Genomic DNA, 24,052 nt, shown 5'->3' on the forward strand with positions numbered 1-24,052 from the left:
GATGTCCCTCCTCTGCACTCCCACAGCTCCCTGAACTTCTGTATCCTAGTACTCATCACTGCATTGTAGTTGCCTGGTTACTTGTCTCTATCCCCCACTAGGCCATAAGCAATGTGGGAAGGGACTATTTTATTCTCTGATGTATCCCCAGGGTCTAGAGCAGTGCCTGGCAAATAAAAGCACTCAGTAAATATTTGCTGTATGAATGAATGGCTGATGAAGGTCAGCGGGCCCAACCCCCTCTAGGCCCTGTGCTCTTAAGACCATAGCTATCTCAGTGCTGGCCTAAAGAGCAAATAAAGCTCTTTTGGCTCCAGCTGGGGCTGGGGGAGGAGTGGTCTCTCAACTGTTCCTAAAACCTGTGACTTCCAGCTATTTGGCCTCTGCTCCTCTGGCTTAACAGGATTTTGGTGTACGGTTAGACTGAACATTTCTCCACCCAGCCCACCCTCCTAGAGTACCCCCACAAATTGACCTCACTGGCCTGCTTTTATGAAAGGTTTATTCCTAGTGCTAGGTCCCAATCTTCCAGGGCTCTAAGCACAATTAAACTGGGTGGGAAGGTGAGAGGAAGCCCATTCAGATGCAGGGCCAGAAATGGGGCTCCCCATTATCCTCACCCCTTTGGTCCCAGTCCCCTTCTCTGCAATGGGGACACATAGAGGAGGGACAAAGGGTACTGGAGGCAACATCATTGGCCCAGGGGAGCCCAAGAAGAGCTGCCATTGGCTGACAGGGCCTATTGAGGCCCTGCCATTGGTCAGGGGGCACACCCCAGGAGCTGGGGACAGGCCTGAGGAGTAATGCCATTGGCCAGGGAGTGGTTCTGTCATAGCCTTTGGCTGTGGAGTGAAGGAAAAGATCTGGGAATGAAGCCCAGTGGCCAGGAAGATAAAGGACAGGACAGCAGCTGCTGGGCCTGCAAGCCCCCTCCCTACCCACAGCAGTATGGGCAAAACTGGTGTCAGGCCCCAGCCAGGGAAAGGGAACCCAAGCCAGAGGGCAGGTGGCAAGGGATGTCCCAAGTCCAGTCTCCCCCACCCTGGGACTGCCTCTCCCAATGTCCTTCTTGATAGCCAGGTTTGATTAGGAGCAGCTCACTGCTCCTCTAGCCAGGAGGGCTTCTCAGCTCCTGGAGGCCGCAGCTTGATGTTGAACTGCTGCAGGGTCTGCTCCAGTTGTTTCTGGTTCCCAGCAAAGTAGGCTGACACGGCATTGTGGAAGAGCAGCAGCTGCTTGTGCATCACCTTGATCTGGGGGTCCAGCAGGGTCAGCTGAGACTGGACTCAGATGCCCTTCTTGAGCCTGAGCCCAGACCAGGGGTACCTGGATTCTGCTCTGATGGTGTTTTTAGGGTGGGGGCTGACCTCTACTAAGGGAGTCAAAGGATAAGGATCAGTCTGATGGGAGAAACCTGACTTGATTTGCTGGGCCTGGAGTTCTGGTACCCCAGCTCAGGGAATGATTTTTCCCAGTTATGTTCCTGGAATCAGGAGCCAAATCCTCCAACAGAAAAGGGCCAGGGATTGGAGGGCGGGTGACTAGAAAGGTCCAGGAGTTGAAGGGGCTGGGGGGGAAGATCCCACCCCTTAGCCAGGTTGTATTTCCCCCATCCAGTAATGGGGAGGGTCTTGGGGGTAGAAGGTCACTGTTACAGATGGGAAGGTGGGCTGGGGACAAAGGGTGGGGTTGGCACCTTGTTTTCTTCCAGGAACTTGAGCTTGATGGCCACATCTCCCCGCAGCTTCTCATATTTGTCCCGATGGGCCTGGAAAGTGGCCTGTGCACTCTCGAGTCGACCGCGCGTCCCTGCATCCCGGGGGCCTAGGCTCAGCTCCTCTAAGTCTGTTCGGTAGGCATCATATTCCAGCCTGGGAAAGGGGTGATACAGGCTGGTCTCCACCCCTGTGTCCTCCACACATATTCTCCTTTCCTTCCTCAATTCTTATGACCCCAAAGCTCAAACTTCCACCCAGGCCAGTCAATCCCCCAAACCCTGGGCCCTGCTGGTGCCCACACCTGGCAGCCTCATACTGCTTGACAGTCATGAGCGTGTCTTCCATGGTCTTGGTGACCAATGTGTTGATGCTAGAGACAAAGAAGTTCACAGCCCCTAACAGGGTCTCTCCATTCTTGCACAGCAGCTTCTGTGTCTCTGCATTGTAGCCAAATTCCTCCTGAAGGCAGAAGGGAGGACAGGCCTTGAGCAACAGTTCCTACCTGACTAAAGCTACAGGGCCCTTATTCCCCTCCTCCCCATGGAGGAAACAGCCATGGAAACTGGAACCACCAAGGGCTGCCTCTAGCAAGGCTCTCTTAGCCAGAAAGTTAGTGGGGCCACCCCAGGGATGGCTGGGGTAGGAACATGGGAGTGGGGTTCTCATATAAGTTCACAGGACGAGAATAGGGAAAGCTAGTGCAGCAGGCAAGGGAGGGACTCTGATTAGGCTGAGCACTGATGCAGAGAAGGGTTACTTGTGAGGCATCTAGTGTGCCATCTCCCCCACCCCTCCAACTTCTGAACCTCTGTACAAACCCTTAGGCTGCCTCCACAGGTGAGTGCTGCTGGGGGTAGGGCTGGGCCTACCCTGGAGGGGTTCTCCCTCTGGGCTGCAGGAGGGAGGGAGGGAGGGAGGCTGAGGGCTGACTGCCTGGGAGGGCCCGGGCCCAGTCCCCCCACCCTCTTTGGCCTGACCAAGGCACCTGAAGCTCTGGGGACTTCTGGCTGAGATCAGCAAAGGCGTCACCTAGTGCATGCTGAGTCTGCAGCAGGCTGTAGAGGTGGGCTGTCAGTGCCCGGCCCAGCTGCAGGACACTTTCATACTTGCGCTTCGTCTCACGCAGCAACTCAATCTGCAGCTCCAGCTCCAGGTCCACAGTCCGGGAGCCTCGGCCAAATCGCTCTGATAACAGCTGCTTTGTGCACTGATTGGAAAGTGGGGGAATAGGTCAGAGACCCTAGCACCTTGCCCCTCCCCCCAACAGGTATTGACCCTAGCATCCCCACACTCCTAGTCTCGGCCATAGATGGGATACTGGAATCTGGAATATGGGGTAAAGGTACCCAGGAAAAGTGTGGGAAAAGGGAAAAGTGCTTAAATCCCACCTTGTATGTGTTGATGCCCCATTTCTTGACGATGTCAAACTTCTCTCCAGCGATGCCCCGAGCCACCTCATCTCCAGGGCCAGCAGGAGTGGTACTGTGAGATGGATGGCGGCCAGACCCTAAAGAACCAAGTTCTCTGACACCAGCCTCTCTCAGATATAACCAGACATCTCTGTGGGTCCACCCATACCTCCTAGCCAGCATTTGAATGACTTTACTGAAATAGCAGAAACTAGAGACAATGAGATTCTCCTACTCACTAGGAACAGAACTCATACCTTGTGCCCTGAGACCCAAATTCCAATATACATCTGGCCTCCTTCTGAGGCGGTGATGGGGACTGGGGTGTGGAAGGGAGTTGCTGGTGTACAGGGGCAGAGAAGATGGAAGAAAATATGCTAAGAATGGGGTGGCAGGTCAAGGATGGTGGGTCCTGATAATAAGAAACCTCACTGACATCCTCATGTGGAATCCGAGTCAGTGTGAGATTCAAGAATATTTGCTTCTCTAAACTTTATAGAGTCTAAACCAAAACTCTGAGAAGCTTCAGAGTTCCAAATCTGTCTCAAGCTCCAGAGCAGGGAGAATGTCTGTGAAACAGAGTTCTTTACGTGATTCAGGTAGTTGCAGCAGAGAAAGGAAAAATGGTCACATCTTAGGGGCTAAATGGCAAATGGGAGCAGCTGGACAACCCTGGGCTCTAGCCTTGGGCTCTAGCTACGGAGAGTCCATAGGTCTCATACTAGCAGAAGTTCCCAGTATCTCCAGACATACTTCAAGCTATCTTAGGCATACCCTATACTCCCCAAAACCATTACCCTACTCTCTCTCCAAACAAGCTTCCTGTCCTGTTCTGATCATTCATACCTGTGGGGATGAGTCCGTCACCAGAGCCCCCATAGCCACCAGACACAATGCTGGTTTCATTGAGGTTGGGTCCTGACACCATCACCTGCTGGAGGTCCTATAGGCCAGAGAAGAGGGGGGCTTCAGGAACATTGGGGCAGCTGAAGCATTTGGGGGGTGAGAACAAGCTTGGATTGAAGCATCACAGAGAGAGCACACAAGGGAAGTCTGCATAGAATCAGAATGAAGATTTGTAAAAAGATTGGCGGGAATTAGGTAAGTTAGGGGAAAACTAATGAAATGGGGTAAGAGCCCAGGGCTTATGATGTGGGATTCCTAAATTAAAACAATATGGAGAAGAATCAAACAGAAGCACCTGCTCCAGCCCATCATCCTCAGGAAGCTGCCCAGCTTCACCGTTCCCGTGGATGGGGATCTCCATTGTGGCTGCCTTCCCTAGGATCCCGTCCGTCATGGCTAGGGAAGGGACTGGAGTCAAAGTCTCCACCCCAGTGCCCTGCAAAGCCCAACACAAACAGTTCTGGAAACTGGCCAATACTCCAGAAAGAAAAGGTCTCCCCCACCATTTCAGAGATTTTAGAAGTTGTCCCAAGACTGGAGTATTCTAGCGTTGGACCCCCACTCCTTTCTTCTTACGGATATGTATTTCTTCCCTCCAAGATGTGTTTTCTTTCCACATGCACACCCAGGCCCCAGGTGTCTTCTCATGAATCCTCAACCCCATCAGGACTCAGGTGATCATTCATGCATTCAGTCATTCAACAGACATTTGATAAGTGTCTACTATGTGTCATGCATTATTTGAAGTCACAGCAGTGACCAAGAGAGATAAGGTCTGTGCTGTCTTGGAACCTACCCCATGCAGCTGTTTCCCCCCACCAGATTAACCCCTTTCCAAGGCTCAGGAGCTTACTCCTCCCATTCGGGTATGTTCTCCATTGCTTGGCTTTTCACACTCCCTTAGTGTTTCTTCCCCTTTCCCTCAGGTGGTCTCCTCTTCTTCCATCCCATGCACCTCCTTTTCCTCGGGCCCTACCCCCCAGGCCTTAGTTGAATCAGTTGGTGTATGTTCTCGGTCTCTGGGAAAAGCCTCTTTTTCCCAGAACATAGTGATCCCTTCCAAAGTCAGTTATGTCCCCCAGGTGTGTTAGTCCCCGCCCCCCCCCCATACACCTGGGCATCAGGTGTGTCCTCATCCTTCCCCAAGGCTCAGTGGCATCTTCCCTTAGGGCAGGTTCGTGCGTTCAACTTCCCCTCGCCCAAGTATGTCCTTCTCACCTCCGGCCGGGCCGCTCTTCCCCTCAGGGCGCCAGGCCCGGGCCGCGCGGGGACCTCGGGCTCCAGTTCCCGTCGCGATCCTAGCAGCAGGTCAGGAACTCGGCGGAAGTGACGTCCCCTCCCGGGCAGAAGAAGCCGGCCACGTCGCAGATTATAAGGGCGGAAATGACGTTTAGCCGGGGCATGGCGATCCTTGAGCCAACCCCCTCAGTCCCTGGGGAGCTGGGAGAGATCACTTCCGGGGCGTTACCGAGTGGCTGTAAGGAAGTGACGTATGAGAGCTGGTGGCGCGATGGAGCCACAGCAGCAGCAGCAGCAACTGAGGAACGTGAGTGGGTGCTAAGTCGCTGCAGGCCCATAGGTTCAGCTAGGATCCTTGCCCATTTGGCTGGACTTCGGAAGGCTGGGAACGTCGGGCTGTGGCGCGCGGTCCTGGGAAACTCGAGCAACGAGGCCTCCAGGAGCCCCCTCTTTGCTGAGTTCTTTGTCCCCTTTTCTCCTAGTTGCGGGACTTCCTGTTGGTCTACAATCGGATGACCGAACTCTGCTTCCAGCGCTGCGTGCCCAGCCTGCACCACCGAGCTTTGGATGCTGAGGAGGTTAGGTGGGGAACTCTGTAGGGAGGTTCGCGGTAGACTGTTCCCAACCCCGACTTCCCTTGCCTCGGGCTCTGGCCTTTCCACGACCCAACTTGCCCCTAGGCTAGGGATGGGAAGGAAGGAGACGGACCCGACAGGACACCTTTGGCCTCTGCTTTACCCTGTCTTCTATCCAGGAAGCCTGTTTGCACAGCTGTGCTGGGAAGCTGATCCATTCCAACCACCGCCTCATGGCCGCTTATGTGCAGCTCATGCCTGCTCTGGTACAGCGCCGCATCGCAGACTACGAGGCTGCCTCACCTGGGCCAGGTGTTGCTGCTGAACAGTCCGGAACCTCACCATCAGGCAGCTAGCCCTCTCAACTCCAGGAAGGGAGGCACTGGATGGACCCTCAAGTTGAAGGAGCCAGTGGACCTTGGGCTGGATGCAGCCTGTATATAGAGTGAGGGGTTACCTGAGAGCTGGGTACTATTGCTCCTTTTCCCGGAGCCAATAAACCCGCTTTTACTCTTTTTGGTTTATGTCCTGGTCGGGGAAGGTTTGCCCACTTTATTGGCATCATCCTTTATTCTGTTAGCTAGCACATATCGGTTGGCTTCAGCCCTGGCAGTGGAGAAATTGCTGTCTGTGTGTAGAAGGAAAACCTCAACATTCCCAGGCACCTGGTTATAGCAAGGTCTGTGGGTAAAATTTTAATGTTAGTGACATCAACAGGAAGCTGGTTTCTGCCCAGATGGCAGAGAAAATGAGACCTCTTTCTAGCTCTCCTTCACTTAAACCTGTCTGACTTAAATGGCTCATTTGTGAGCCAGTGTGCAGTCATTCATAACTCTTTTTTGTGGACTCTAAGGAATTCTGCTAGATGTAGGGAATGGAGGAGATAACTAAGGACAACAGATAAGAAATCACAGACAGGGTTTCTAGGCATTGCCTTCCGGAAACTCAGTAGCTCCAGAACAGAGATGAAACCTGTAAGAATTTTGGGGTGTTCTGGAACTTCAGCCATCTTCCCAAGTTGTTACTTTCTTACTATTTTCTGTCTACCCCAGGATGAGTGGTAAAGCCTTCACACAAAAGAAGACCTGTGTGCTTGTCTTCAGGAGAGTCAGAAAGGGGAAACTTGGAGGACCATATTCTGCTATATAGCCAGACCTGAGGGACAGAAGCCCAAGGGAGAAGTAGATGATGGTGGTTATGGGGAAAAATAGGATAAAGCAAATCCTTGGGACTGCTTTATCGTTACCTGCATGTCTATAATTTCAACTCTTCTGTCCTCTTCCCTGTGTTCCTGTCTCTTTTCTGTTATTTCCGTGTTGAGCCTCTCCATTCTTCTCTCATTTATTGTCCTCCTTTTGAAATTTACTTCTGTATTCAGCAGTCTCAATGACCTATCCTCCATCACTGCATTTTCTTGCCTCCCTTGTGTCCTTTTTATATCATTCCAGCTGTTTTTTCTTTTCCTCCATTGAGACTGCTAGAGAAAAACACAGCTGTGTAACGAGTGGTACTAAATATTCAAGGTCTCCAATTTCAACAAAGCCCTCACTGCCAACAAGCAACCCTTTGTGGCCTCCTGGTGTATTTCATCTCCTAATCACCATGGTGATTATTTTACATCTTCACTGTTCTCCTTATCTCCCACTTCACGTTCAGCTGTTCCCCATCAGGTGACCATGTTTTGTTTTTTACAGAGCAAATGGAAGTTCTTAGACATTGGCTCCCACAATAATAACAAAAACTCCTTAAACTACGCACAGAGCAGAAATCCCCCCCCCCCCCCCCCCCCCGTGGATCAGGAAGTTGAGATTCTCTAGTAGCAGATCCTTATAGATAACAGATCTGACTTTAAAACCCATGTACTTTTTTTTTTTTTTTAAAGATTTTATTTATTTATTTGACAGAGAGATCACAAGTAGGCAGAGAGGTAGGCAGAGAGAGAGAGGAGGAAGCAGGCTCCCTGCTGAGCAGAGAGCCCGATGCGGGACTCGATCCCAGGACCCTGAGATCATGACCTGAGCCGAAGGCAGCGGCTTAACCCACTGAGCCACCCAGGCGCCCCCCCATGTACTTTTTATTACACCAGGCTGCCACTCAAAATATCCATTGAGCCACCCAATTTGTATGGGTTCTCATACTGCTACTTGTCCTGCTTTATCTTCATCTTTATAGCAAAACTATAAGGAGAGATTATCTGCCCTTAAAGGATAAGGAAGCAAGAATCCAGATGTACCAGAACCTTATCTTATACATAGTTAACTCTTGAGAAAAGTGGCTTCAAACAGCTTTTTGCCTCTTTAGCTCCTGTCTTTTGAACAAAAGTTTTGCTAGGAACATATTAGTTGCTGACCAGGAACTTCCCTACTGAGTGGATTTGTGCATACCAATAAAGTTCTCTCCTTGGTAAGTAACTACAGCTAAAACAGCTTGTGAACTTAACAATCCCAAGATGGGAATGGAGACCTGGAATACTGTGATGCTAGTGGGAGGACTCTTCTACATGGACATTTGTGTGTATCCTTCTAGTAAATTTCTATTGTAAATTGTCTCGGTTTCCATGTCACTTAACTACTACTTGCTGGAGAAGGGCTAAGAACAACATCTGTCTTGACTCTAGAGGCTACGTTCTCTGAATTGACAGAGTTTATCTTGCTTGCTTATCTGCACCGAGCCTGTCCCTAGGCTTGGAAAAGCAAGTATCCCTCAGTGTAATCCATTAGTTAATCCCTTTAGTTTTTAACCTCTTCTTTTCTCTTTATAAACATGTTCGGTACTTAGAAGAACCCTACTGTTATCCATGTCCTATAGTCACTGATGGCCCCTTCAGGTCTTGCCATAAAGTGATATCCATTGGTAAAATGAGAGCAGTGTGACATTTTAAGCACAACACGAGTAAATGTTTTTTTTTTTTTTTTTAAAGATTTATTTATTCGACAGAGAGAAATCACAAGTAGACAGAGAGGCAGCCAGAGAGAGAGAGAGGGAAGCAAGCTCCCTGCTGAGCAGAGAGCTCGATGCGGGACCCGATCCCAGGACCCTGAGATCATGACCCGAGCCGAAGGCAGCGGCTTAATCCACTGAGCCACCCAGGCGCCCCAACACGAGTAAATGTTAACAAAGCTCTATCTCTTACCACAAATACATACTGGAGACAGAGTTGGTGTTCTTGCCATTGTGGCTTCAGAACTTAATTGCCTACTCCTTTGCAAAGTCGGATTTCTTTGAGTATTTTGAACTATACCACCTTCTCCCATTACTTGTCCTTAGTAACCAATGCTTTCCTTGAAATAGGTAGCCCTTGGTCTTCCTATAACTTCTTGATGCTTTAATGTTACTGGACAGTCCATTCAGTATTTCAGTTTCTTAGTTCCTCGATTCAGTCTTTCTGTGAAAGAAGACTTTCTGTGTCTTAGCTAACCACACCCTTAGTTATGTCCTGGCCATTATCATTACCCCAAACTGCTCCATCTTTAAAACACTGTTACCAGCATCTTACTGACTATATTCCTTCTGCTTTGCTTATTATATATGTCCTTTGCTATTCTTTGATTTCACTGGAGCATTCAAGCTATTGATTCTACCTTATTTCCATTAACACCTTATTTATTTATTTATTTATTTATTTATTTATTTGACCGAGAGAGCACAGAGGGAGAGGGAGAAGCAGGCTCTCAGTTGAGCAGGGAGCCCAATGTGGAGCTTGATCTCAGGACGCTGGGATCATGACCTGAGCCGAAGGCAGCCATTTAACCAACTGAGCCACCCAGGCAGCCTGCATTAATGCCTTTTGTCTTAAGATTCCTGTCCAACTTAAATTCCAGTCATTCTCTCGGAACTGGCTAAATTTTTTTGTCATCTCTTTATTGGACACAGATAAAATGAGACATTTGACTGTCTTTGAATTTGGACAGCTAAAAGCCCAAAGAAATCACTACAGAACAGATTTATAAGACTATGAATTCATGGTTACCTGGGTCAAATGAAGACTCAACTCCTATAATCCCACTAGATTTTTACAGTTTCTGCTGGTCCCTGCAATGACGATTCCAAATCAATATTCTCTCTTTTTTTTTTTTTTTTTAGATTTTATTTATTTGACTGACAGATCACAAGTAGGCAGAGAGAGGAGGAAGCAGGCTTCCTGCTGAGCAGAGAGCCCGATGCAATGGGGGGGGGGGCGCTCACAGGAACCTGGGATCATGACCCAAGCTGAAGGCAGAGGCTTTAACCCACTGAGCCACCCAGGTACCTCTAGATCAATATAATTAAGCCTCTTATTACCCTCACTATTCCCTTTAGTTTTCTGCAGGTAATTTTTTTTTTAAAGATTTTATTTATTTATTTGACAGAGAGAACACAAGTAGATGGAGAGGCAGGCAGAGAGAGAGAGGGAAGCAGGCTTCCTCCTCAGCAGAGAGCCCGATGTGGGGCTCTATCCCAGGACCCTGGGATCATGACCAGAGCTGAAGGCAGAGGCTTTAACCCACTGAGCCACCCAGGTACCCCTAGATCAATATAATTAAGCCTCTTATTACCCTCACTATTGCCTTTAGTTTTCTGCAGGTAATTTTTTACTTTTCTTTTTACTTTTTAATTCATAGGTAAAAGTAGAAGCTCTCAGGAGTTCCCGCAAAATGTTGCAACAAAACTTGGTCACCTGCTTATATCTGCATCATTATCTTTCCCTCCATCTAAGTAGGACAAGCATGTCTCTTAAAGCCAATGCCTATTCCTGCTCTGAAACCTAGTCCTTCTTTGGGAATCTCTGACTTTTTCCTATTTTGCTATATTCTCACCATTGTTCAAACATGCTAAAGACTGCCCTTTTAAAACAAACAAACCACTACCTTATTTCCCTTCCAACTACTATCCTATTGTTTTCCACTTTACAGCTTAACTTCCTGAAACAGTAGGATACTGTGGCTGTCTACATTCCCATTCGTCCACCATGTCTGTTTTGAGTTCTACAATCTTTACTGTGTTAAAATTCTTGATGAGGTCACCGTGGCCCACCAAATGACTCATATCCCTGAATTCAGTGATGATTTCCCAGTCCTCATTTTACTTCACTTCTCAGTAGCATCTGGTACTATTGACTAGTGTTTGTGATTCCATTTGTGGTCCTACTGCTACTTTCACCACAGCTTTATAGCCTCTTTTGAGGTTCACTTGCCTCCAGCCTTTACATCTAAAGGTTTCTCTAGGTCCTCTTTTTTCTCAGACATTTTTCTAGGATTGTGTCCCCACTCAGCTTCACTTACTGGTGCCTTCCAGATCTCTCTTCTGAGCTACTTGATAGACATTCTGACTTGGGTGTCTCAAAAACATCCCAACTCAGCATGTTTTCCTCATCAGCTTTCCTTCTATAGCTGGTACTCCTCCAGTTGCAGGAAGTCGAAACCTCACTCAGTTGCCAAATCCCATCTGTTTAAGTTTTACACTTGTAAATATCCCTTGATCCTGTCTGTTTCTCCCCATTTTTATAGTCTTTCAACAGGGTTACTGCAATTGCTACTTTACCTCATACTCACTTCTGCATCCCTCCACTCTTCTCTATTCATAATCCAGAAAACACAAATTTAGGCTTCTCACAATAGCTTTCCATTCTTAGGATAAAAATGCATTCTACATGTGACCTCTGAGACCCTGCATGATCCAGTCCCTTGCTCACCTCAGCTTTATCTTATCATCTGTCAAACACTGGACTGTCATTACTGTTTGTTCAACTGAATTGAGCCACACCTCACTTGCTCCCTCTCTGTGCTCTCACTACATTGACAACTCCATTCTAACCTGTCAGGCAGGTCCCCTTCCAAGTCAGGGCCTTTGCACCTGTTTCCTGCCTTCCCTTCACTTTACCTACTTAACTTCTACTCATTCTTGAGTACTTAATTTGAATGATATTTCCTCAAATAACTCTTCCCAGACTCCAGCTCCCGTAATTCCTCATGTTTGCGGCATAACAGTTGGTAATTACATACCTCATGAGGGCACAGTCCATGGCTGTATTGCTCACCTTTGTACCCTTATCACAGTGCCTAGCATCTCATATGTGCTTGCTAAATATTTATTGAATGAACATCTTTCAGTTTCCTCCCAGCTCAGTCCACTGTTGACATAGGAAGAGAAAGGCTTAATATCAGAAGAGACACAAATGAGTCTGCATTTAACTTTTGCCATTTTGCTGATGATTTAGAGGTGTTTTTTCATGCCTTCTACCCTTCTGCCCTTAATATTCACAGATCAGTCAATACCAGAAAGCTTCCATCTGGAGCAAAACAGTCATTCTAGTTTCTACTCAATTTCTAAGCATTTTAATTCTGCTTAAATATTTCTTGAACCCTTTCTTTTCTGTCCATGTCCTTTGTCACTACTTTGAGCTAGCTTTCAATCAGCTCTTGTATAGATTACCGCAGCAGTCACCTAATAGCTTCTTCCTTGACCCTGTATCCCTTTGATTAGTTAGCATTTAGCTAAGGTATATGTAACAGAGACTAAAAATGACAGTGACTCACAAACTTTGAAGTAAAAATCTCATCCAAGACTGGTGTGACATCAGTCATTTAAGAACCAAGCTACTCTTCAGCTTTCTGCTTGTATCAAAAGTATGATCCTCAATCATGTGACCCAGGATGGAGCTTTACTTTAGACACAAACATTCCAAGGGCCAGAATGGAGCAGGGAGTGGGTGAACGGGTATATCCTCCTCCCTTTAAGACACATCCGAAAAGTTCCACATGAGGGATTTGTCATGTGGTCAGACCTTGTTACAAGGGAGGCTAGGAAATACCACTTTATTTTCACCAGTCATTTTTTATGCAGTTAAAAATTGGAAATTCTGTTACTAAGGAAGAGGAGGAGAATGGCTAGTAGGAGACATCTACCAATCCATTTTCCATACTGGTCGAGAGTGATTCTTGCAAAATACAAAAATAATAGTACTTATCTACCCAACACCTTCCGTCACCTTCAGACTCTTCAGTATCACAACTGTTTTCTGTGATCAGGTTCCAGAAGATGTCTCTGGCCTCATTTTCAACCCCCTTTCCTCAGTTTTTAATTCTCTTACCCTTGGTTGTAAAAGGATCAATTTATTTGTGGTACTGAGACATGCTAATTCCTGACTCTGTTTTTCCTTTACTGGGTATGCCCCATTTTCGTTCCTATATTCAGTGCTTCACAAATACCCAAGTGAGTGTATTTACCAACATTGTTAAGCCCTGCAGATGCAGAGGTAAATGAAAGAGATGCAATCCTTTTTTTTTTTTTTTGTTGGAACTTGACACAGGTATGGTGAAGGTGAATATAGAACAAATAATCACAACTATGGTGAATGTTACAAAGAAGACATATGCGTTGTAATGGAACATGTAGTAGTACTAACTTACCTGTGTGGGGGATGAAGGAGAGCTTTCCAGAGGAGTGATTTGGAACCTGAGAGCTGAAGGATGAAATAGAATTAACCAAACAAAAGACAGGGGGAAGGGCTACCCTCATTCATGTCTTTGCTTAGATGTCTCCTTTTTTATTAAGGTTTAGTCCGATTATGCTACTTAAAATTGCAACCTATCCTCCCCTCAGAAACTCCTGATCTTTATTCTGTTCTATTTTCCATAGCACTGTCATTTCTCACATAATATATATATATATTGTTTACTCATATTGTTTTTTCTTTTTGTTTCTGGATCAAGATTCTAATAAAATTTTTTCTGTATACTACCATGATTATACAAAACTATTTATATTGGCATTGTCCCCTGCAGTGTTTTACACACATTGCTGTATTTTTTTTTCCTACAAGACTATATTTTAGACTGTTAACCACCATAAACACTAAATAGTGTGAACTTTTGGAATAGGCTTGTTTTCCCATCTAATCTAAACAGGAACTACATTAGGGTGGAAACCATTGTAGGGCTTTTGCAGGTAATTTCTCTTCCTTCAGATTCAAAGTATTATTTTCTTTCCCAAGACTTGTGATATAAATTCTCTAAATGTGATTCTCCTAAAGAGGGTGAAGATTAAGACCAGTAATATTTCTATGGAAATTTAGACTTTTAAATCATATCCTATCTGTTGGCCAGTTTATATTCTGACTACCTTTTGGTCCCCCTCATCCATTGGTGAAATGGGTAAAGGGCTTATTTTGTTTATTATTTATTACTTGTATCTCCCACTAGAATTTACATTGTCTAAGTCATAAATCAGGAATTTTGTCAATGTTAGCTTTGTACATTGATGTAACGAAACACCTGAAATAGTACCCAGCACAGTTGATGCTCAATAAATATTTGTTAAGTAAGTGAAGGGAGGAGAGAGAGTTTCAGAGCACAGGTCTAGAGCTTGGTTTTAGAGAGAGGAGGAACATCTCTGATTGGTAACAGGAAGCATAGAGGAATGGGTAAAGCAGATCTAAGTTTTTTTTTTTTTTTATTGGTACTAAGAGATTGAGTTTCTTTTAAATATCATGTGTGATGGTTAGTGTTATGTGTCAAATTGGCTAGGTTACTATACCGTTATTTAATCAAACGCTAATCTAGATGTTGCTGTGAAGGTTATTTGATAGATGTGGTTAACATCTACAATTATTTAACTTTAAGTACCAAAACTATTCTTAGTAGTGAGGGTGGGCTTCATTCAATCAGTCAGAGACCATAAGAGCAGAAAATGAGAATTCTTTCTTTCTTTTTTTTTTTTTTAAGATTTTATTTATTTATTTGACAGAGATCACAAGCAGGCAGAGAAGCAGGTAGAGAGAGAGAGAGAGAGACAGAAGCAGGCTCCCCACTGAGCAGAAAACCTGATGCGGGGCTCGATCCCAGAACCCTGAGATCATGACCCGAGCTGAAGGCAGAGGTTTTAACCCACTGAGCCACCCAGGCGCCCCAAAAGTGAGATTTCTTAAAGAAGAATTTCTGCCTCAAGATTGAGCATTAATTCCTGCCCGAGTTTCCAGCATGCTGACCTATCCTACAGAGTTTGGACTTGCTAATCGCCATAATCATGTAGCCAGTTCTTTAAAATAAATCTATCTATCTACCTACCTACTTACCTACCTATCTGTATATAAATGTGTGTATCCTCTTGTTTCTGTTTCATCTATTTTTTTTTAATAGGAGGTGAAGTTATCATTGGAGAGTAAAACAAAAAAGGAACATGAGAATACAGGTTTGAAATAGTATTTGCACAGAATGAAAGAGTGGACTGATGCAAAAAAAAAAAAAAATTTGATTTTTGGGTGATGTTGAGGGTTCAGTAAGGCTGCTGAACAGGATTCCCTTCTGTCCTTTCCTGTCTGGAGAACTGTTATTTTAGGGCCATAAACATCAAGACCTGCTGTGACTCTTAAACCTTTCCAGGAAGGGCTGCCCTTATTCCTGCCCTTACTGAATACTACTATGTCTTGTTCACCTTTATGTAAACAGCACTTGGTAGGGTGTCACAAGCAGCAGAAACACATAGCTTACACAAATCAACTATATCAAATGTAGTATTATCAGGCTCTATTCTAAGCATTTTATATGCATTAACTCATTTAATATTTACAGCAATCCTGCAAGGTAGATACTATTACTTTCATTTTACTAAAAGAAAGAGTGAAAGAAAGAAAGGGAAGGGAAGAAGGAAGGAAGGAAAGGAGGAAGAAAGGAGGGGAGGGAGGGAGGGAAACTGAGGCAAAATACCCTACAACTAATGAGTTGTGGAGTCAGGTTTTTAATCCGGACAATCTGACTCCAGAGGTGATCCCCTTTCTCATCAATGAAGATTGCTATACATTTATGCATTTGTTCCAAAAATATTTTCTGATCATCTACTCTTGGTGCCAGCACTAGGGGATGGGGATAGAGCAGAGAGCAATCAGAATCTCTGCCACCATGGAGCTTCTGTTTCTAGTCAGCGGAAATAAACAATAAGCAGTTAAGTATTTATACAAGATAATATGAAGTGCTGTGGAGTAAACAATGCAGGGTAGGAAGGAGAAGAAAAGTGGGAACAGTGTTGTTATTTTATGCTGGGTAGTCAGAGAAGTCGTTTATGAGGTCTTTGAGCAGAGACTTCAAATGAGGGAATAAGGCTTGTGGACATCTGGAAGAAGAGTGTTTGCTGTGGTATAAGCCTGTTGTTGTCCCTCAGAATCCATTGTTCCCTTCTTCCCTTACTGAGGAAATCCTTTGCTTTTATATGGAACATAGCCACTGAAAATAAAGATTTGATTTTGCAGCTCTCCTTGCAGCTAGATGTGAATGTGTGATTGAGTGATGTGTGCATTACCAGATTGTGCCCTTAAGAGTAAGGGTGGGCCTCCTCCCTCCTGCCTCCATGGCTGGGATGAGACCCAGCGGACATGGTGGTGAACTCTCTTGGACCTTGAAGAGAGGGGCCATTTCCTCAGAGAAGGCAGAACAACAAAAAGGCTGCCATATTAGCCCTCAAGTATTTCTACTTGGACAGATGTAAGGCAGGGGGAACTTATATCAGGTTCAAACGACTATATTTTGGGTTCCTTTTGTTATTACAATGTATGTGGTGGGCAGAATTCTAAGATAGTCCTGAATTTCTCATTCCCTGTGTGCATATCCTACATAATCCCTAGGAGTATGGGTATGATAGATTTTACTTCTGTGATCAGCTTACATATATGGCATACCTGACTGTAAGAAAGGGATATTATCTGGGTAGGGTAGGTCCAACCTTTCCACATGAACTTTTAAAAAAAAAAATAACATACAATGTATTATTTGTTTCAGGGGTGCAGGTCTGTGATTGATCAGTCTTACACAATTCATAGCACTCACCATAGCACATACCCTCGCCAATGTCCATCACCCAGCCACCCCATCTCTCCCATCCCCTCTCTTCCAGCCACCTTCAGTTTGTTTCCTGAGATTACAGTCTCTTATGGTTTGTCTCCCTCTCTGGTTTCATCTTGTTTTATTTTTCCCTCCCTTCCCCTGTGATCCTCTGTCTTGTTTCTCAAATTCCTCATATCAGTGAGATCATATGAAAATTGTCTTTCTCTAATTAACTTATTTCCCTTAGCATAATACCCGCTAGTTCCATCCATATCACTGCAAATGGCAAGATTTTTTTGATGGCATTATATTCCTGTGTGTGTTGATAAGTTCTTTATAGATTTTGGATACTAGCCCTTTATCTGATATTTCATTTGTGAATATCTTCTCCCATTCTGTCAGTTGTCTTTTGGGTTTGTTGGCTATTTCCTTTGCTGTGCAAAAGCTTTTGATCTTGATGAAGTCCCAATAATTCATTTTTGGCCTTGCTTCCCTTGCCTTTGGCGATGTGTCTAGGTAGAAGTTGCTGTGGCTCTGGTCGAAGAGGTTGCTGCCTGTGTTCTCCTCAAGAATTTTGATGGACTCCTGTCTCACATTGAGGTCTCTCATCCACTTTGAGTCTATTTTTGTGTGTAGTGTAAGGAAATAGTCCAGTTTCATTCTTCTGCATGTGGCTGTCCAATTTTCCCAACACCATTTGTTGAAGAGACTGTCTTTTTTCCATTGGAACTTCTTTCCTGCTTTGTCAAAGATTAGTTGGCCATACAGTTGAGTGTCCATTTCTGAGCCCCCTATTCTCTTCTGTTAATCTACATGGACTTTTTAAAAGCAAGGAGATTTCTCTGGCTGGATGCAGAAATATTCCAAGCTTGAGAAGGTCTTTAGGCACTGTTGCTGGCCTTAAGATGAATAGGCCATATGGCAAAGAAGGTGGGTATCTTCTAGGACCTGAGTATCAACCCAGCTGATAACCAGGAAGGGAACCAGGACCTAGTCCTACAACAGCAATGATCTGAATCCTGTCAACAAGAATGAGCTTGGAAGGGGATTTCTCCCCAGAGCCTCCAGATGTGAGCTCCACCCAGCCAACATCTTTTTTTTTTTTCCACAGTTTCTTTCTTTCTTTCTTTCTCTCTCTCTTTCTTTCTTTCTTTCTTAACATATAATGTATTATCAGCCCCAGGGGTACAGGTCTGTGAATCTCCAGGTTTACACACTTCACAGCACTCACCATAGCACATATGGTGCTGCTCCCCAGTGTCCGTAACACCACCACCCTCTCCCTATCCCCTCTCCATCTGGCAACCCTCAGTTTTGTGAGATTAAGTATCTCTTATGGTTTGTCTCCCTCCCAATCCCATCTTGTTTCATTTATTCTTTTCCTACCCCCAACTCCCCCACATTGCATCTCCATTTCCGCATATCAGGGAGATTATATGATAATTGTCTTTCTCCGATTGACTTATTTCACTAAGCATAATACTGTCTAATTCCATCCATGTAGTTGTAAATGGCAAGATTTCATTACTTTTATGACTGCATAGTATCCCATTATATATATATACCACATCATCTTTATCCATTCATCTATTGATGGACATCTAGGTTCTTTCCATAGTTTAGCTATTGTGGACATTGAGCTATAAACATTCGGGTGCGCGTGCCCCTTGAGATCGCTGCATTTGTATCTTTAGGGTAAATACCCAGTAGTGCAATTGCTGGGTCATAGAGTAGCTCTATTTTAAACTTTTTGAGGAACCTCCACACTGTTTTCCAGAGTGGTTGCACCAGCTTGCATTCCCACCAAGACTGTAGGAGGGTTCCCCTCTCTCTGCATCCTCACCAGCATCTGTCATTTCCTGACTTGTTAATTTTAGCCATTCTTACGGGTGTAAGGTGGTATCTCATTGTGGTTTTGACTTGTATTTCCCTGATGTCAAGTGATGTGGAGCAATTTTTGATGTGTCTGTTGGCCATCTGGATGTCTTCTTTGCAGAAATGTCTGTTCATGTCCTCTGCCCATTTCTTGATTGGATTACTTATTCTTTGGGTGTTGAATTTGATAAGTCTTTATAGATTTTGGATACTAGCCCTTTATCTGATATGTCGTTTGCAAATATCTTCTACCATTCTGTCAGTTGTCTTTTGGTTTTGTTAACTGTTTACTTACTGTGCAAAAGCTTTTTATCTTGATGAAGTCCCAATAGTTCATTTTTGCCCTTGTTTCCCTTGCCTTTATCAGTTCAGCCAACATCTTGATTTCAGGTTTATGACACCCTAAGCAGAGAACCCAACCAAGCCATGCTGGAGATGGACCTACAGAATTATGACAGACTAAATGGGTGTTTGTCTTTAAGCTGCTTAGTTTATGTAATTTGTTACACAGGCACAGAAGATTTGTACATGTCCTAATTGATACACAGTGGAGATGTACATGGGCTCTGGGGTGGGAGCATGCTTGGTGTGATCCAAGAACAGCTTCAGTGGCATGAATAATGAGAGAGTAGAAGAGAAGTTCCCAAAGGTAACCAGCAGCTCATCACAGAGATGTGGAGACCATGGAGGGCTTTGGCTTTCACCTCAGAGAATGCAATGGTAAGGCATTAGAGGAGTGACAAGAGCTGCCTGTATTTGAAAAGAGTCACTGGCTGCTCTGGAAAAAAAACAAAACAAAACAAAGCAAAAAACCCAGATAGTAGGGGTAAGGGTGGAAGGAGGGAGTCTAGGGGTGCCTGGGTGGCTCAGTGGGTTAAAGCCTCTGCCTTCAGCTCATGTCATGATCCCAGAGTCCTGAGATTGAGTCCTGCATTGGGCTCTCTGCGCAGCAGGGAATCTGCTTCCCCCCTCCCCATGCCTGCCTCTCTGCCTACTTGTGATCTGTCTCTCTGTCAAATAAATAAATAAAATCTTAAAAACAAAAAAAAAGGAAGGAGGGAGTCCAGCTAAGAAGGCTATGGAATAATCCAAGTGAGAAGAGATAGTGATATAGGCCAAGGTTGTAGCACTTAAGGTGGTCAGAAATATTTGGATTCTGGATAGATTTTGAAGCTATAGCCAATGGAATTTGCTAGAGGATTCAACAAGAGATGTAGAGTGAAGTGGGAAGAGGGAGGGAGAGAGAAAATCAAAGGTGACTCTAAGGCTTTGACCCAAGTAACTGGGAAAAATGGGCTTATTATTTTGGGGAAGGCAGTGAAAGCAGATTTCTTTTGCCCTGGGGAGAGGGGTGATAGGAGTCTGGTTTGGACATTTTAAGATTTTAGGTTTGAGATATTTATCAGATTTCCAAGTAGAGCCAATAACGGCAGATGGATGTACAAATCTGGATTGCAAAGCAGAGGTGAGGATCTCATACACTGAATTTCATTCTTTTTTTTTTTTTTTTCGTTCTTCCTTCCTTCTTTTCCTTCTTTCTTTCTCTTTCTTTCATCATTCAGACCTTCCCACCCTCAATTTTGGGCTTCCTATGATCAAATGTTTTGTCTTATAATGGGTTTTCTTGAGGGGGTTGGTGAGGTGAGGTTGGTGGATTTGTGGATGGTGCTCGGGTAGGGTCCCAATGGCACAGCTTCTTGGTACCTGGCACTAGCTTAGACGCTCAGTGAGTATATAGATAGGCACATGGATTACACCTTCCCACAATGCCCTCAGAGTTGCTACTTCCCCAAATCAACCGTGTCATTCATTTTCATACCCAGCCAGACTGATCGGCTATCCCTAAGCTATGTGGGCAGCCAGCAGGTTAGACCTGGGCTGAAGGAAGCCTTTCCCAGCCTTTCTCCTAGCTCCTCACCTCGTCCGGTGCCACCCTGGCGCAACGCGGATGCTAACTCCTCCCCTTTCCGGCTCCTCGGCTGTTCCACGGGTGTTCTGGGGCGGGGGGGGGGGGTGGCTCAGGCCTCTTGGGGCCATGTAACCGTTCTAACAGCTGGAAAGGGATGAGCTGCGGGTGAGTCCACAGCTTGCAAACCACTTTCCTTTGCCCTCAGACCATCCTCGACACTGCCTCCAGAAAGATCCCCTCTTCTCACACTCCCATGGGCCTTCTCTGTACCTCCCCCACTCTCCCCTCTCTTCCTCCCCTTCCCTTTCTCCTTTCTCTTTTTCCTTCTCCCATTCCTCCCACTCTTCCTCCTCCTCCTCCTCCCAGCTTGGTCCTTTGCCACTTTTCCCTCTCCACACTACCCCCAACCTCATCCCGACCAAGTAGTTCTCTGTGCTTTCTGCCCTCAACAGCCCCCACAGCCCATGGGCAGATAGGACTGGAGCTTTGCTGCCTCTGAGTGAAGACCTGTCTCTCTCTTTTAGGCGGTTGCCAGATTCCATTTCCAGTGGCAGTTCCTTGCTCTTACTAAGGTTCTCTGAGTGAGCCCTCTACAGGTGTGTGTCAGCTTGTCTCTGCAAGTGATCACTCCTATGTGTGCCAGTCTTTCTGTGTGGGCAGCTGTGAGTAGCGTTAGCCTGTGCATGGGACCCAAGTCCCGGTTCACCAATTTCTCCAACAGGCAATTGGAATGGAACCTCACCAGCACATCAGTTTCCCTTACCTTCCACTGCTTCCTGTACCGCCTGGGCCAGGTGAGGGGGACTGTATCCTGGGTGCTGGGAAGGAACTTTTATGCAAAGAGGGCCCCTACCTATGTCTTGGGCCTGTTTCTTACCAGAGGCTTTGGGGAAGCTATAGGGAGAGTTGTCTTTTGCTATTCTGGCTCTGCCTGCAGCTCCATCCATTTCCCTGTCCTCACTCCCTTCCTCCCCCCTCCCCCTAGCCCCCTTAGACTCTGACCATCCGTGGCCCAGAGCCTAAGCCCTTTCTCTTGTTCTTCTCCTGGGCTGGGCCGAGCAGGTGAGATCCAGCAGCCAGGAGCCTGGAACTGGCAATCAGAGCCTGATCAGTGGGCGAGGTCAGTCCGACAGCAGTTGAATGCCCAGCTCCTTTTGGTCTCAGAGCAGAAGGCAGGTCCGTCTCCTGAAGACTCATCGTCTGAGGACCTTGAATCTCAGCACTCCATCTGTGTTCCAGAGGCAGAAGAGCAGCCCCGGGACCATCACAGGAAACAGAGGCAGTTCCTGAAGGCAGTGACCCAGTCACAGCACCCCCTAGCGCTGGAGCTCTTGGTGGCAGAGCTCCAAGCTCTGTTCTCGGCTGTGCTGCAGGATGGCAGCCCTGCAGCTTGGCGCTACCTGCATGCTGTGCTGTGTCAGCTCCCCCCATATCGTGCACTATTTGTTGGTCGCCTTGATTTACTGCCCTTCCTCGAGCAGCTGTCCAACTGGGCCCCCTGGGTCCAATCCCAGTTCCAGCTGGACCTGCTAGATGCCATAGAGCAGGCCTTTCCCCCAGATACCTCTTTGTTAGAGGGTACCTCCCATGTCAAGTGCTGTCCCCAGAAGCAGAAGTTCCACCATGGGCCGCCACACCCAGCCTGCCCTTTCGTGCAGGCCCTGTGGGGTGGGCAGCAGGTAGGGGAGGAGTTGGCTACATGGCTGCGACCACTGACACTTCCTGAGCTGCAGCACAGCCTGGGCATTGTTGGTGCTCAGGTGGCCCTGAAAGAGGCCTGGTGGCTAGATGGCCTTAGCCTCCTGCCCTTGGCACTGGCGACAGACATCCCCATACAATATGAGAGCAGGGGCACTGACGACGCAGCGGAGGAACTTGTTGGAAGAAAAGAGACTAAGTAAGTGAGGGGCCCATATTGGGGCTTTAAGCAGAGGAGCGAAAGAAGCCAGTTTACAGGTGTCTCTAGGGTCACTTGGATGTCTAGAGCCAGGTCCTGATTGATTATAGGCATTAGCCAGACCCCAAGCAATGCTGGTCGAAGCTGCTTCTCTCTTCCTTTTTGTCTGCAAATAAACTGAGTGGTCTTAGTGTTCATCCACATTGGGCAATGCAGAAATCCACGAAAATCAAAAGTCAGCTATAAGGAAGCCAAAGCTTCAGAAAACAGCTTGAGTTTCCAGAGGGTCCATTCTATCTCAGATGGTGCTAGAAGTCAGGTACAGGTCCTTCTCTCAGGGTGCTCCTAGGGGGCAGTGTGTGTGAGGAGCCTTCCCACTCCTGTCTATGTGAGCTAAGCCAGCCCCAGAGCAGATTAGAATTGGCAGCACTGCCAAATGGGACTTTCATTCTTCCATAGTCTCTTCCTGCCCTGCCAGTTTGGATATCCTGGCCCTTTGAGTGCTGGTTGTTTCCCCAATCTGGCTCTCATTGCTCCTTTCAGGAGGTTGGTGAGAGTGGTTTATTTCAAGGGAGTTTTGTGAGGAGGAAGCCAGATTTTAGTGCATTCAAGAGCAAATAGGAGATAAAGTAGAAATCACATTTTACTATTCTTTAATGAAGTCTTGGTTTGATAGGTGTCTGGATAGGACTCTTATGAAGATGGAGAGATCTTGAGAAGTGGGCATTTAATAAATATTTGTACAGTGAATGACTAAATATGGGCTAATGGTAAGAAAAGGAAGTGACTGAAACTACAACACAAAGAGGCAGTCAGGGTTCCACAGCACAAATGAAGAAACTAGTCTTGCAGGGAAGAAAGGACATTGCTTCCTCTCAGGTTGATTAGGATGGGGCTAGAATGGGAGTCTGTGCAGATAAACGTGTGGGAAGGCAGTGGAACTAGAGGAAGTTACTTCATGGCCAAGAGTCCCAGTTTTCTCTGGGCAGAGAAAAAGGCAGAGAAGGGCATGGGACAGGGGTCTGGCAGGGGTAGGCATGGGTGTAGGTGAAGGCCTGGGGAATAGCAGCTGAGGAGTCTGAAAGAGGAAGCTGCCTGAGAACTTATGTGAAGATATCAGAGCAGAGTAAACCCATAGTTGAGATTCGATACCAGGAATCCATAGAGGAGCTAATATTTCTGGTTCTGCAATCTTCTGAACCGATTTAGATCATATAAGACTTTAATTATTGAGGAAATGAAGCTTTAATGGCTGTTACACCATTAAGATGTTCTGATCCAACATCAAAGTTTCAAACCCTATTCTTTGTTTTTTTTTAAGATTTTGTTTATTTATTTGAGAGAGAGTAAGAGAGAGCATGAGAGGGGAGAAGGTCAAAGGGAGAAGCAGACTCCTCATGGAGCTGGGAGCCCGATGCAGGACTTGATCCAGGATTCCAGGATCATGACCTGAGCCGAAGGCAGTCACTTAACCAACGGAGTCACCCAGGTGCCCACAAACCCTATTCTTGATATAAAACCTTAGAGTAGGACAGCACTGTTATCCCTAGGGTAACTTGTGATGTTGATCTAGGTTTGGGTAAGTTACTGAGGTTAGTATACTTGGCAGATAAAGTCTAAGTTTAATTATTCAGATTTTTTATGTTAGTCTCATGTTCTGAGGTCACTCCAGCCAAAATTATTAGTCCAGGTGATCAGTTTTTGGTGTCTTGGATAATTATTTTCATATCA

At 46.0% G+C, this 24,052-nt stretch overlaps 3 protein-coding genes and 1 long non-coding RNA gene across 11 annotated transcripts in view; 2 read left to right on the forward strand and 2 right to left on the reverse strand.

The window, feature by feature from the left end:
• Positions 1–485: 485 nt before the first annotated feature.
• ARFIP2 (ARF interacting protein 2) lies at positions 486–5,391 on the reverse strand. Of its 2 annotated transcripts, none has more exons than XM_082682908.1 (8): positions 5,252–5,391; positions 4,329–4,469; positions 3,974–4,070; positions 3,107–3,225; positions 2,704–2,925; positions 2,020–2,177; positions 1,697–1,871; positions 486–1,253 (listed from the first exon to the last, which is right to left on the reverse strand). In XM_082682908.1, exons 2-8 carry the CDS (start codon positions 4,425–4,427, stop codon positions 1,098–1,100), a joined length of 1,026 nt encoding a protein of 341 aa, XP_082539034.1. In that variant the 5' UTR covers positions 4,428–4,469; positions 5,252–5,391; the 3' UTR covers positions 486–1,097. The 2 variants fall into 2 exon arrangements, with proteins under 2 accessions (XP_082539034.1, XP_082539035.1); XM_082682909.1 differs by having other exon boundaries at positions 3,974–4,180; positions 5,252–5,370.
• A 76-nt stretch (positions 5,392–5,467) lies between these two features.
• Positions 5,468–6,362, forward strand: TIMM10B (translocase of inner mitochondrial membrane 10B). The gene is made up of 3 exons (XM_082682910.1): positions 5,468–5,579; positions 5,755–5,850; positions 6,027–6,362. The coding sequence occupies exons 1-3, from the start codon at positions 5,526–5,528 to the stop codon at positions 6,201–6,203; spliced, it is 327 nt and encodes a 108-aa protein (XP_082539036.1). The 5' UTR covers positions 5,468–5,525; the 3' UTR covers positions 6,204–6,362.
• Positions 6,342–8,393, reverse strand: LOC309840656. Its single transcript, XR_014298737.1, has 2 exons — positions 7,919–8,393; positions 6,342–7,709 (listed from the first exon to the last, which is right to left on the reverse strand). It is a non-coding gene; the product is annotated as an uncharacterized lncRNA (long non-coding RNA).
• A 12,124-nt stretch (positions 8,394–20,517) lies between these two features.
• Positions 20,518–24,052, forward strand: part of DNHD1 (dynein heavy chain domain 1) — a 75,036-nt gene continuing 71,501 nt past the window's right edge. For all 7 annotated transcript variants that reach the window (XM_082682911.1, XM_082682915.1, XM_082682916.1 and 4 more), the window contains exons 1-4: positions 20,518–20,589; positions 20,949–21,020; positions 21,146–21,218; positions 21,487–22,321. In XM_082682911.1, the coding sequence (XP_082539037.1) occupies positions 21,155–21,218; positions 21,487–22,321 (899 nt within the window). In that variant the 5' untranslated portion in view covers positions 20,518–20,589; positions 20,949–21,020; positions 21,146–21,154. The remainder of the gene's footprint in view (positions 20,590–20,948; positions 21,021–21,145; positions 21,219–21,486; positions 22,322–24,052) is intronic.

The sequence above is a fragment of the Mustela nivalis genome (assembly GCF_964662115.1).
Source record: "Mustela nivalis genome assembly, chromosome: 9".
In the NCBI taxonomy this organism is placed as follows: Eukaryota; Metazoa; Chordata; class Mammalia; order Carnivora; family Mustelidae; genus Mustela; species Mustela nivalis.